Source organism: Geospiza fortis, unplaced genomic scaffold (genome assembly GCF_000277835.1).
Source record: "Geospiza fortis unplaced genomic scaffold, GeoFor_1.0 scaffold12, whole genome shotgun sequence".
NCBI classification, from domain to species: domain Eukaryota; kingdom Metazoa; phylum Chordata; class Aves; order Passeriformes; family Thraupidae; genus Geospiza; species Geospiza fortis.
In genome coordinates, this window is record NW_005054323.1 from 4741885 (window position 1) to 4756306 (window position 14422).

Below are 14422 nucleotides of genomic sequence, written 5' to 3' on the forward strand. Positions count from 1 at the left end.
CTTGCAACATATAGTATGTAATTTCATGGCAAAAAGTAATTTCATTTTCAGCCATTATGTCTGTGTTTCAGTATGTAAATTTCAGAAGCGTGACTGAATTACATCAGAGAAACAGATTACAATTATTCTGTTATTTTCCCCCTTTCTGTACTGAAAGTTTAAGCTGATGACCTTGCAACTTTTCATTTAAAGTAAGGTATGAAAAAGTTCCACAGTGGAGCCATCAAGACTCTAATTATACCTTTTTCTCCAAATCATCTTTGGCTTTGTGATACATCTGCTCATACTGAGACTTCTCTCTCATAGCTACATTAAATCTTTGTTTCATTGAGTCAATGGAAGCTTTTTTGTCGTCAGCCAGTGCCTTCACCTGAAATAATGAAAGGCCAAGAGCACTGACTATCAAGATAGAAAACTTCAAAATTTGAATAAAATCAGAGCTAAGCATACCTATATTACATAAAAATATACAACTATATTACTGAAGTATCTTTTTCCGAAATTGCAGACTTTAATAAATCTCTACTGTTGATCCAGTAGAGATCAGTTCACACACAGCCTTATTACATAAAGTTTGGACTGGCATTAAATATAAAGAAAAGCTCAGAGCTGTTTGTTCATATATATTTTAGACTCTCAGTACTTGCAAAAGGGAGTAAACTACTCCCTTAAAATATAATTTTCACTAATTTCTTTTGTCAGAGATAAACACATAAATTCAAACTCAGCTGAGAAAAGAATTATCTATATGTTAATAGTCTGTAAAGCCTCTTAGATAATGAATATCTAATGCAAACACTGATTGGGGGGAAAAATGAAAAAAACCAATGCTCCTAAAAATCGTTCCGCTTTCCTACAGTGCTAACCACAAAGTTTTCCTGACAATATTGAGTAACAGGGAATTTCTTTGATCTTTTTCTGAAGATAATGTAAAATTTATCAAGCTGATTTTCCACATGGAATAATCAAAATAATATATGGAATATGATTCTTTGGAAATGAAGTCCTTCAAATACTCAAAGTACAGCACTAAAGCACATTATTCCATGCTAAATCTTTTATCCAAAACCAAAACCAGGTATTTTTCTCATGTCATACATTAGCTCCCTTGCTTACTTAACATTCTCACTTTCTGGCTGTGCATTTCTTAATAACTCCTTATCTTTAGCATGGAGGGTTATACACTATCTCTCTTTGGAGCTAAAAATGCTGTATGACTGCAAGCAGAAATAGTGCTTGTGTCACTCAGCAAGCACTTGCATTCTAGGCAAACAAAAGCAAACTGGCAGGTTGTTCATTTCTATTTTGGGGTCATAGACTGCATAACCTGACAGACAACCAGACATCATGATCTTTTCCTGGCATTGAAGGCCAAAGTGCAGTGCATCACTTGGATAACTGATAGAAATATGCTAAATCATATACAAATTCTCTTACCTTCAGTGAAATCATCCTAAAATTTTGCAAGAGAAAATAATTTGCTATAGAAGTCAAGCACTACCTACACAGTTAGAATTACTTTAAGCTGAGAACTGTGAATCATTCATAACACTGTAGTAGAAAATAGATTAACATATTGAAGCATTTAACTACTATAGCCAGGAGAGATGCATGGACTTCATTAGCATATGTCATGTAAAATCACCCTTGTTTCAGGTCTACTACATTTTATGAACTTACAGTGCATAAAACTAAATCCCACTACTTACAGCATATCCTTGCAACTGTGTGTTCTGAATACTTTAATGTTTAATTACACCTATAACAAAGATAAATTAAATTATGCTGAATCCATTCAAGCTATCACCATATACTGATTTCATAGAAATTATAGTGGATGGAATTACACCCTTCAATTAACTCTATGTTCTTTGCTTTAAGCAATATATTGATTTAATATGTATAGTGTGTTGAAACAACTTCTGTAAATCCACCAGCTTCTGGTTGTTTTTGAAAACTAGGAATAGCAAGAAAGAAGTACCTTTCTCTCAAGACTTTCTAATGTTTCATTTGAGGTTTTCTCATTTTCTTGATTTGCTTTTAGGCAAGACCTTAAGTCTTCTATCAAGTGTCTTTTCATAGTAATATCCCTCTCCAACTCAGATATTCTGCAGAGGAAGAAGTTGGACTGCATATGACTGATAGAAAATTTGGTTAACATGCAACTAAAAGGTATAAAGGCAGTAGACAATCTATCATATCTGTAGCATTACAGTACTTTCAAAAATGAAAGCTGATGCAGTTCTTGAAATTTACTTGGATCTCAAGTATTAAACCCAGTTTCAGGCTCTTATTAACAGATCTTTTTCTAAGTATGCAGTATATTTGTGATTTGATTTTTGCTTGTCTGGACTGAAATCACAATAATACTGAAACTATTATCAAAAAAAGGAAAAACAAACCTGCTGAGCCCACAAAATTCATTTAATTAAATTCCTTTGATGTCTCAATCATTCAAACACTATTTTTTGCAATATTATTTTCAAAAGAAAGTGAAATGGGGAAGACTCCTTTCCTCCAACTGAATAATACACGGAAATAGTGGAAAAATCCCTATCCCTGTGTGTCATATGAGATAAAATGCAAAACCTAGAAATAACATCAGTTTTGGTCAGAAACTTCTTGTAAAACCTGCAAAACTCTCATGTACTAAAAAGTAATCTTTGTTCAATGAGAAAATTATGTCTTATACAATGCTTCCACCATTATAACACAAATTAATATTTTAAACATAAACATAAGCAATACCTAAATATGCCCTGATATCTGGATTTTTTTCCAATGAAAGCAAAATGAATAGCAGTATATTCAGGAATACAACACTCTTAATACAATGTCAATATTGTATTTTTTAAAAACCCCAGGAATACAATGCATCTAAAAATTTCTTTGATCTATTTCACCTTTATACTCTTACTGCTATTTTGGTTATTATATTTTACTGCTTATAAGAAAACAATATCTATTTTATAAAGAAATCACGCTATCCAAGAACTACTTTATATTTGAAATCTTACAGTGGAAAAATTCACTTTGAGCCAGAAAATAAACCAATCTACAATGTAATAATTTTTAGGGCTATCTATGTTGCAAATGAACTATTTTCAGAGAAAAAACTACATTCTTTCTTCAAGAAGGATTAGAGGAGTTAAAACCTTGGGCAGATAAGAAATTCAGATACACATTGTTTATTTTATAGTTGATATAGTAATATAATTGAAGAACAGTATCATATCAGTTACAGTAGGTAGAATAAAAATATCAATTGCATATTTCACAATTTTTGAATTTCAAAATGAATAACAGACCTGAATCAATTCAAACAGAAACAAATACAACAGTCCTTTTGAACTTTTTTATGAATATAAGAGTGGCTATTTAATCTTATTTAAGCATCTGAACCTTGACATGTCTCTTAGCCCCTAGGCAAAGAATTACTGAATTTGAAAGACTCTGTTTAACAGCGCTGAGGAATTCATTTCGACTCACACCAAGAATAAAATAGCCTGAGTTCCGACTTAAGGAATTCTTACTGCCATACAGATACTGTAGCTAGCTGCATCAGTTTATAAAAACCACAACTGAAGCATAAACTGTTCCAGTTTCAAAAACGTCCCTGTAACACTACGCAAGACTGCAATAAAAAGAACACGTCGCTCTCCTAAGAACCGAGGAACGGCTGACGCTGTAGCAATTTTAGAGCTGCCACTGGGTGGCACCAGACACAATGGATAGAAGAGGCATCGTACTCCGCTTGCAGCTCCCGAATCCATTCTTCCTTTTCCTGGACTTGTTTTTTCAGTGACTTAATGGTGGTCGATTGCTTAGCGATCTCAGTGTTCGAATTCAATATTGAAAAATATTAAAATATAAACAAAGTAGACGGAATGTGATCACAGTCAACAGTAAATTTTGGAAAAAAAAATCTGAGTAAATTTCCATATATTTTATGAAGATTCTTAGAAATTAGCTAGTATAAAAGGAGTGTTCTTACTTTCTAGAAACACTTAAGCAGAACTACATTCCTTGGAAAATATGATGGAAATCAGTACATTTCCATTGTTCTAATAATGTATGGCTACTACATGTTCTCTGGGACACTTGCAAGCACCAATCAGGACTGCATTTTCCCATACATAGCATGGTTAGAATAAAATGTAACAGAAGAGAAGTAAAACTGGATCTTCATTTGAACTATATCTTTGAATGTACAGTTCTATAGCACAAGTAATTACATCTATACAGAAAGGATGTCCAGTAATTCCTTTCATCTTAAGTATTAAGAAATACAAGGCAATTTACAAGAGTGGTTGCTTTTATGTCTCCTGAAATTCAAAACACAAGACAAAGACATTTCCATTTGTCTGTACTAACTCAAATTCTACCTTTCACTAACAACCAGGTATGATCCTAATTTTCAGGCACATGTCATTCCAGTGAAGGACATTTATACAGATTTGGCCATTCCTCATTTGTATATAATAAGAAAAAAGTGCTTCTATTCCTCCAGGCAATTACACATATCATCTACCCAAGATCTAAATGCAGAAAAACAGAATCATTCTACAGTGAAAAAAAAAAAAAGAAAAAGAAATTTACCAAGTAGCCATTTTAGCAATCTGAGCATATGCATTGAATGCCATTGCTGAAATGGCAGCTCAAACACACCGCATAGAGATATTTCAGAACTCCAAAAGGTGTTGCCAAAAGATACACGCTAAGCACATGCACCAAGTATGTATCTGCCTATATGTATATGGATTTAGCCATTGTACTACAGCTTTTTACTCACTATGTATAAACAATAAGCAAACAGATCAGACATGCTGTAAACAATGATACTTCAGGAGAATTTCTCTGCTCAGTGCAGACTTGTAATGCCTATTAACATTAATGGGAGTATTGCACATAACTCTGTGCACCTCAAGGGGAGTATATATTCTTGTGTGCATAGTTAGATGTAAAATATTGTTCTTAATAACTTGTCTAGTCTATTTACTATTATTATAATGTGAGGTATAACCAGAAAATTGTTAAAATGATGTATGCTAGCAGAATATTCCTGAGTTTCCTGAGACCTGTTTGTGGGGCTTGAGTTCCATTAGCGTAAAGTAGAGCACCCAGTTATGTGGTTTACACACCAGACATGAACTTGAGTACTTAGGTGGGCCTCTGTACACATTCAGAGGCAAAGACATATGCTTACAGTATTTTGCTTCCAAACTCACCACCCACACTTAACACTTTTCTTCCTGTTGGCAAAGATACACGGAGTCATCACATACAATGTAAACAAGCACTGCAAAGACAGCGCTAAGGAAAAAAAATTAACCAGGAAGGCCAGGTACTTGGACATTTTGAACTATAAGGAAAGCTTTTGCTGCTTAGACATTCAGATATTCAGGACAATAACAATGCGTCTCATGTTTAAGTCAGCTAGAAATCCTGGAACAATAATTGAAAACCTTTGTCAAATTCTTCTGCTAAGAAATGACTTGCAGGACTTAAACCAGCTTTAAATAAAGTTAAGAATTTCAGAAACTTGATTTAAGTAGTTTTTGAGCTCCTTATATTCAAAACTCTCATCCAATTCAGAAAACAGTGAATTTACTCTACTACTTAGCATTTGGGGTCACATAATATCTCCATCCTAAATATAGTTTTGCATACATGATTTATTTTTTCATTAAAATTTTAATATATCTTTAAGAAGGAATTAAAAGTCATGCTAGTATTTTTGATATCAGATTTATATATGCTTGCTAAATATTTCCTCTGCTGCAGAAACAAAAAAACCTTTGATTTTTCAGCAATTTATTTTGCTGTTCACATTTGGCAGACAAATAGAGTGGGCTTCTAACATGGGTGTTACTCTTAAACTGTTTTAAAAAATAAATCCCCATTTTTTAATTTTTCCTACCTGCATAGATCAATTGACTGCTAGGTTTCTGGATAATGGATAATGAAGATACTCATCTAAAAGATACAACCCTAATTAACAGCAACAGAAGCAGATTATTTAATCCCAAAACTAAAAACAATACTCAAGAAGAGAGTGTGTATATGGTTTTAAGACCTCTTTCTCATAATTAAAGCAGATCAATTTATGTGCCTTTTCATGGCTACTCCCTGCCAGCCTCATCTCTTTATCAATGTCACCTACCTTTACTAATCCCTGAATTTAGATGTTATGCATCCAGTGTGCAATAGCCACGATCTGTAATACCATGATTATCATCAACAGATCAGAGGTCTGAGCATTACCCACACCTCCTGTGCTAGCACAGCTAATCCAGCATTTAGAGTCAGCTACGTTGACCATGTAACAGAGCCTTTTCTCCTAGCTGATCCTTTGGCAGATTTCTTGCTACTGTCGAGTTTCTTCTAGCAGCATGAAGCTGCACCATTTTGACCTTTTCTTTTTCCTCTACTATTTAACAGAAAACAATTGGAAAAAAAAACCTTGAAGACATACTGTTGCAAATATATTTCCTCCAGTGAGAAGAGAAGAAGAATTAATATGTTTGAGCCAGGCCACCTGCTGAGAAAGCTTTCAGAACAACACAGTCAAGTCTCTGCATCATTCACATGCAACAAAATCACCCAAGACTGAAAAGTGAAATCATCAACCAGTCAGTATTTTCCTAGCAGCTAATCTATAAAAATACAAAATAATTAAAAAGTCTCTCTGAAGACAAAGACAACACTGACACGCACACAACACTGCTGCCCCATTATCTCAAATTCTTTGCTCCACTTTCACATACAGCTATTGCTTTTCTCCTTCTTAGATGAAGAAAGGAATCAACTGAATTCTCATCAAACCAATTTCACAGCACCTTCCAACAAGATCTACTTAATCATTGTGCGAAAACCCAGCAAGGCTCCTTGTTTGGCCTATTTGATCTGCAGAAATTGTTTTAGAACTTTTAATTCTGTCTATGAATACATTTCTACTTGCCATCAAAGGCAATCTAACACCTAAGCTGCTAATCATTGACTACGATATACAAATGATAGGCATATGGGAATATAGGTATGCCTACTTGACCCAGTTATGAACTACTGCTCATACAAATTATCCTCAGCACTAGATAATCTGTTCTGTCACCTTTAGTTTGCACTGCAGCTGTTTCATCTCTAAATCAATGTTCTTTGAAGGAGCTGGTGTGGCTTCACTCTTGCCAGCAGTTTGAGACAGATGTTCTCTCAACTTTAATTTTCCTTGTAGATCTTCCTTCTCCTGTTGCCACTTGGCCATGTTGGAGGTCAAAATCTGTTTTACAAAGAGAATAAACAATCACAATTTCATCCTAAAAGTATTTCTCCTTGATTATATAAGATGCTTCTCCAGTTCAGCATTCAAGAGAAATGCAACTGTATATATTACCTGTAATTATATTGCATAGCTGTTGGTTTAATTCTCTAGTACAGGCAAAGATCAAATCTGGCAGAAAAAAGAAATCTACTACCATTGGAAACAAGCAATTATTTTAAAATTATAGGCAAAATAATTCAATTTTAATTGAATATGTTGCAGTTTTAACTATGACAAACAAAAATTATCATATGAAATTGTAACAGCAGTTACTGTTGAAACATGTTTACCTAGAGTCTTCCTGGAATTCAGCAATTATTTCTACTCACAATATGAATACCATGGTGTCTTAGATACCAATGTGAATTAAGGGTAGTTAAAAGTCAAATCTGTTATAATGGTGACAACTGTAAGCTCACTTCAATTGCTGTGTTGACAGCTGCTATAAAGCATACACCCTTCTCTTGGCTTTTGTTTTGATATTTGTAGGGCTTGTAGAGGTTAAAGCAAAGTGGACCAGCTGCACTGACCATCTCCTGGTTGGCTGGTCTTTACCTATGTTATTTCATCCCTTTCAATATATGCACCATAGCCAGAGAACTGCACATTCCATAACCTTGACTCTAGGGCTGAAGTACTTAAGTGGTAAAAGACAAGCTGGAGCAGGACAGGATAACAGATGTTAGTTGTTTATTCCACTGGGTAGGTCTTACCACCCTATACTGCAGCCAAAATGCTTCTCACTTAGCAACATAAATGCTAAGTCCAATTAGCAGACGAGCCTTGTTAGGGATTTAGTTAAATAAATATCAAGCAAACAAACTCTCAGTCTTGTTGCACTTGACCGACAACCAACAAGACTTATTCAATCTTTGCACCAATATATTTCACATTACTCCTTTCAGAAGTAATGCTTTAAATAATTGCTTTAATTTAAATAATATTGAATGTTGTTCAGCAAAAAGAGGAACAGAAATAATCTTCATGCTAGTGATTAACTTTCACAAAACTGTAGTCAGCTGAAAGCCAACAATGGCCTAACAGCTTTCTGCTCCTTACAAGGGTTATTAAAATGTGATCTTCTTATTCCATGTAAGAGTGTAATACAGTAGCTTAATATAAGAAACAATTGTACAAAGTGGTATGGAAAATGCAAAAAAAACCCCTTACTTTGTGAAGAATGCTGATCAGAAGCATGAGAAGATACATGACAGCTTGAAATAACTAAACGTTATATGCTGATGCCAAACGAAATACCCAACCATAAATCAAAAAATACCAAACATAAAAAAAACTTAAAACTCCCCAAAAAAACCCACAAAAAAATACTCCTAAAAACAAATTTTAAAATCCACAAAAAAAGGTGAAAGTTAAGTATTCTATTCTCAAGCAGTTTATTATTTAATTTACAAGTTAGATTTTATATAGGTTGATATCATTAGGAAAAAAAATCATATACATGTGTTTATAAAAACACACACTCAAATGACTATAATCTGAAGATCATATATACAGAAAAAAGAGAGTCACAGTAATTCCCATTATGAATGAGAAAAGAATGCTTGTATATTTTGCATTAGCCTAAAAAAATATCATGGGTACAAGGAAAATTCATCTGGTATTTAAAGTCAAAAATCTAACAGTATTTATTTCATATTCACCAAGTGCACTTATTAAAGTCAGTGGGCGTTTTACATATGTATCTGAGGTAAGTACTGTTCTTAGTAAAGGAGTTAATCTTTCCATTCCCTTCTGTGTCTGCTGTCATTATTAAACAAGAGAGCAATATTGTATTTTCTAATTGACTTAATCTGATTCCTTAATCTGATAGTCTCATAATTACTACATTTGCAGAGTAAAAGACAAAATATGGACCATTTCAATAAGAAAAACGAGCAGTAACACAGAAGGACATAGTATAGAAAAATATTAAGATTATGTTAATTTGTCCAGTATAACCAATACTTCTACATGCAGAATTTCATGATTCAGTGTCTCTATAATAAATTATTCATAAAAAGAAAAGAAAAAAAAATCATAGCTAGATCAATATCTCTGTTCAAAATTAGAAATTCCCATATCTGCCCAACATAGCTCGTGACTCTCAGAAGTTTCTTAGGCTACCGCTGCTGACAATATGCATCAGTTGTAAAACAACATGAATTGCACTGGCTACATTCTCAAAAATTATAGCAAATACATTCAAAAAGAAAAGGTCTTCATGGGACAGGTACTAAAGATGACAGTTGGTTAGAGAAACTACTTAAGGAAGTAGAAAAAGATACTTTAAAATAAGAATCTACATAAATTCAGAAACAGCATAAGAACTATGGATGGAGTGAAGGTAGCATATGATGTACAAGGGCCCAACCCGCAAAAGCAGACAGGTATGCAATTGCAATCAGACATTTCACATAACTTGTCTCTTAATACAGCTGTAGATATTGTAAATGTACTGCAGGATTGATAATTCTACTGCATTACTCTTTTATTTTTAATCTATTGAAAAGTTATGAGAAAATCCTATGTAAATCCATGTGGGATGTAAAAAACAGCCCCCCTGCCCTATCAAGAGATTTATGCCTAAAAGATATTCCTTGCATTTACTTAAGAAACAAGTTCATTACCCTAGTGTTCTTCACCACTGCCTATATTTTAGGTCAAGTTTTTAATAATTTTTTTCTTTTTCAGACACAACAAAAGTTTTGTGCATGTGCTACCACGGACACAAATCCTGAATGACAGAGAAAAAAGAATTTACTCCCGGGGAAGAGGTCACCAGGATGAAAGGTAGAAGAATCTTAAACATCAGCTAGACCAGATGTTGGTAAAGGCAGCCTACTGCTGTTCCTCTATGATGTAGCGGCCTTTGTCTGCTGCACCTCCTCCAGAGTGTTTTTGGCTTAACAGATGTTTATAGGTTCAATATTTTAACATCCATCTATCTTAATCTCCTTGCTCCTGGTATACCCATGACACTCAGTACTGCTGTTCACAAAGGAGTAAGTGATGAAAACTCAGTTTCTGTGTAGTCAGTATAAAACTTCCAGTGACTCAGCAAGGCTGTTCACTGTAAACTCTCTGCTCACAGCTGTGTGGAAGGCCCAATGGGTTAACACAGGAAGTTCCTGCTATGGCCTATTGCTCCCTGGCATCCCAATCACCCCATAAGGGGCTTTGAGCTCATTTTACAGAAGTCACTATTCTACTGCAACTGGCAAGTAAGAATATAACGTTTCTGTTGGAAGGAGCTGATACTGTACTGCTACTGAAGGCACGGAATCCCCCACATTTATATTTGAAAAATATATTATATAAAAATTATAAACCAGGATGTAAATCAGGCATTCTTGATGTGTTTTTTAAGCAGTGACATAATCGTACCTTACTACTCATTTTGTAAACTAAAGCTAATATACTTTGATGTGTAAAATCCCATTTTCTGCGAAGTTTCTCTAAAATCCTGGCAGATGCAAACCCTGCTATGTCTGTAAAAAACCTGAAGTTAACAACCACTTTTCTTTTCTCCTAAGAAACCTTCCTACAGTAGGTAATAGAATACATTTGCTATATGCATAGCTCCTATACAAAGTTCTGTCAGAATTTAACACTGCTTCTATAAATGTTTTACATGGAACACTATTTTTGCAAGTTTCTGCTTGATCATGAAAAACATACAAAATAAGCAGTACTTGTTGTACACGTAAAACATAACAGAACTTTTCAAAGCATGCTTGCAAGCAGAGAGCTAGGTATTTATGATTTTACTTGATTTTACTCATCCTCTCAAATATTATTATAACACCATGATAAACCTATTTACAATATCCAATTTATTGTGTCAATCCCACTACTCCTGAATCAAAAACCTTCCTCTGCCTGATGGGTCATAGGAAAAAAAGGTGAACATTAATAAAGATGGTATGTAGCTATCTGAAAAGATATATAGCAGACTAAAAAGCTATGGTGAATACTTAATGTGATCATATAGAGAAAAGGCAAATAACTTCAAATCCTCGATCAAAGTTCTTTTCATGCAAGCGCTGTAAGTGGTTGATTACTTAGTATTCTAGACATGAAGACAAAATATCAAACAGAAGTCTCTGGTGACTTAATATCCCATCCCTAAATTGAAACAAAGACCCCCCAAAAGCAAGACAAACTTCCTGTAAAATGTAGAACTTATTTGTCATTTGTCCTTCCGAAATTTTGGTAAAATCTACTGAATCATTTAGTAGTATTTTTTTTTCAGCCAAATGCAGTTATCAGGAGCAGACTATTCCACAAAATGTCAAATAAATGAAGGTAATATAGAGGACTTTTTGCCAGTGCTTTAGCTAGTTGTTAGACTTCAGTAGCCTTTAGAGACCATTAAGTACCCTTTGGCTAATTGGCCAATGGTAGATTAATCCTCTTTTTATTCCAGCAGCACTATTTTAACACCCTTTGCACTCTGTCAGTGTAGTATCTGAATGACAAAATAATATTGTGCATGAATAATAAGCAGAAAAGTTAAATTAACATTTCATGTTTCACATGCCATACCTATGTGTCAGGGAAAAGAACCCTCTTTTAAAGCCACTGACATTCAACTTTTTTAAACAATCTCATGTTGACACCTTACTGAAGTGAATCTTCCTAATTACTGCTAATTGCCTATCAAGCAAAAAAAATATCTTTCCTTGAAGTGCAGTTGTCTAGCATAGATGAACACAGCTCCAAAGTGCATAGTAAAGACAGGCATGACACTTGAGGTGTGCTACATTATTATGAAGTCATACTAAATATGGTTTGCAGTGAACAAAGCAGCTTTTAAGGATGTTTAAGGTACTGAAAATGTCAATCTCTCATGAAGTGTTTAAATTAGTTCCCCGAAGAGAAGTACAGACATTAACCAGCAGATAAGAGGTACATTTCTCATCTCAGGTATTTTACTAAAGAAAAACATTTGGCCTATTGATAGTGGTAACACAATTGCAGTTCATCTGCTTTATAACAGCAATATTTACATTGGAATTGCCCTTTCACATATGCAAATTATAAATTCAGCTCTTATTGGAAAAACATTTGTAATCGCTAACAAGAACTCCTAGACTCAAAGATTTTGAGTGTCTTCTTAAAACATGTACTACTACTGATCAATCATCAGTTTTAAAGGGCTGCTTGCTAACACTTCATAAACAAAGGTTTTACACGTAATTTTAGTAGAGGTACTTACAGCTGATCTATAGCTAAATTTATTTTACAACTTATAAAACCTATCATTGCAACAGCAACTTATTAAATAATACAAAAAGAAAATCAACATAATCAGTCCAGACAAGTCCTTTTTAAATTTTGGGTTGTTTTTCTTTTTTTCTAAATACTAATAATATCACACAGATCAAGAGCAGAAAACATAACTATATTTTAGAGAAACATACAACTCTCATATATAAATGAATTGGAGTAAAAGATTCTGGGCCCAATTCTCCAAGAAATTAACTGCTCCTCTAACAAGAGACAAGTCTGAGTACAGAACTGTGCCAATGATTTTTCAAACAAATTAAGAAAAATAAGAAAAAAAACTTAGTAGTAATACAAATCACATTTTTTAAGACGATGAAACTGCTTCTGATATATGTCATCTGTATAATGATTATACCAATTCAAAGATAAAGGTTTTGTCCTGCAGCAATTCTAATTTAGCCTTCATTTTCTATCACTTCAATTTCATGTCTCTGTACAAGTAAACATTGCTGTATCCCATGTCTAATTTCTGTATGTATTAAGAACACTATCTTGCTTTCATACTAAAGCAGATGCTGCACTCCATCTGTCCTTGCAAATTTCAAGGGAATATAAGGACTATTAACTATTTATTTAACAGTACTTACACAAGTAGTTTCATAATGATCAATTATATGATCACAACTGTATGATTTTTGTTGCTATTGATTTTCCAGTATGGAGATGTAAACTGGACAAAATATACAGATGTGCAGGACATTGTCTGAAAGGCCTTAATATTTAAACAGAAAATCTACAGAACTTGAAGAAAACAATGTTTAATAAAAATAAAAATAGTCAGTGTTTCAGTATATACTATATTTGAACTTATTTGAAGGATTAATATCTGCCAGACACAACCCAGTTCATTAAACCATTTTACTACAAATAAATTAAAAATGAAAATATAGCTGGAGACATTTCCTGACACTTTGCCCCATTTGAAAATACCTAAAAATTATGGCAAGCCAGATGTGAAGATGTGGATGAAGTTTAAAACCAATGTTTTCATGTTTCTACCATTGCTATTTAAATAAATACTAATAAATACTAGTATTCCAACACCTAACATGCTGTGCACATCAAGTAATGCTATATACAGGGAAAGACTTCCAGCTGATGCATAAAATTTGTTCCAAGATTTCCATGGTTTTGTACTTACTAGAGAACTTTCAATACAAGACATGGTATTCATGCGATCTTTTGTAGTTAGGACCAGGTTTTACTGCATGGGTTTTTTTCAGAACTAGTCAGAACTAGACAGTATTTATCTGATTTCCACCAAACATGAGAGTTGGGGCAAACACATAAAGATTGAATTTTTCATCTAGGGTCAGGGATAGTGCTTGCCATATTCCCCCTGCTTAATCTTAACACATCTAAGCACTGCAAATGAACTGCTTGCATGAGAGCCAGTCAGGGAATTTCACAATCCCTACAACTCATTACAAATTTAACAGCAGCAATACTAAGTATTCATATGTTTCAGATAACACATACAAATATGCTGCACTAAAACTCATCGGGGGAAAAAATTAATAATGCTTCCATCTGTTTTCTGTATAACTCACATAAAATAGAGAGAAACCAAAATGAAAATGCTATTTTAAAGACTGTGTTTAAACTTTCTTTTGATTTACCCACTTAGTTCCAAATCATATAGCTTTATATCTTTAGAAACGAAAGTTATTTTTAAGAGAGAATATAAGAGAAAAAAAAAACAAAAACAAAAACAAAAGAACTGCAAAAATGGTGAAATATTAATTTAACTTCTCCTCATTTCCATGTTTTTTACAGAGTGAGCCATTTTCTACTGAAATAGTTCTGCATTTCTAA

General features: G+C 33.7%; 1 protein-coding gene across 1 annotated transcript in view; it reads right to left on the reverse strand.

Moving 5' to 3' along the window:
- Positions 1–14422, reverse strand: part of CNTLN (centlein) — a 178819-nt gene that overhangs the window by 26383 nt on the left and 138014 nt on the right. Inside the window, 4 exon segments of the mRNA XM_031056874.1 lie at positions 242–370; positions 1982–2108; positions 3750–3848; positions 7113–7276. Coding sequence (XP_030912734.1) covers positions 242–370; positions 1982–2108; positions 3750–3848; positions 7113–7276 — 519 coding nt within the window.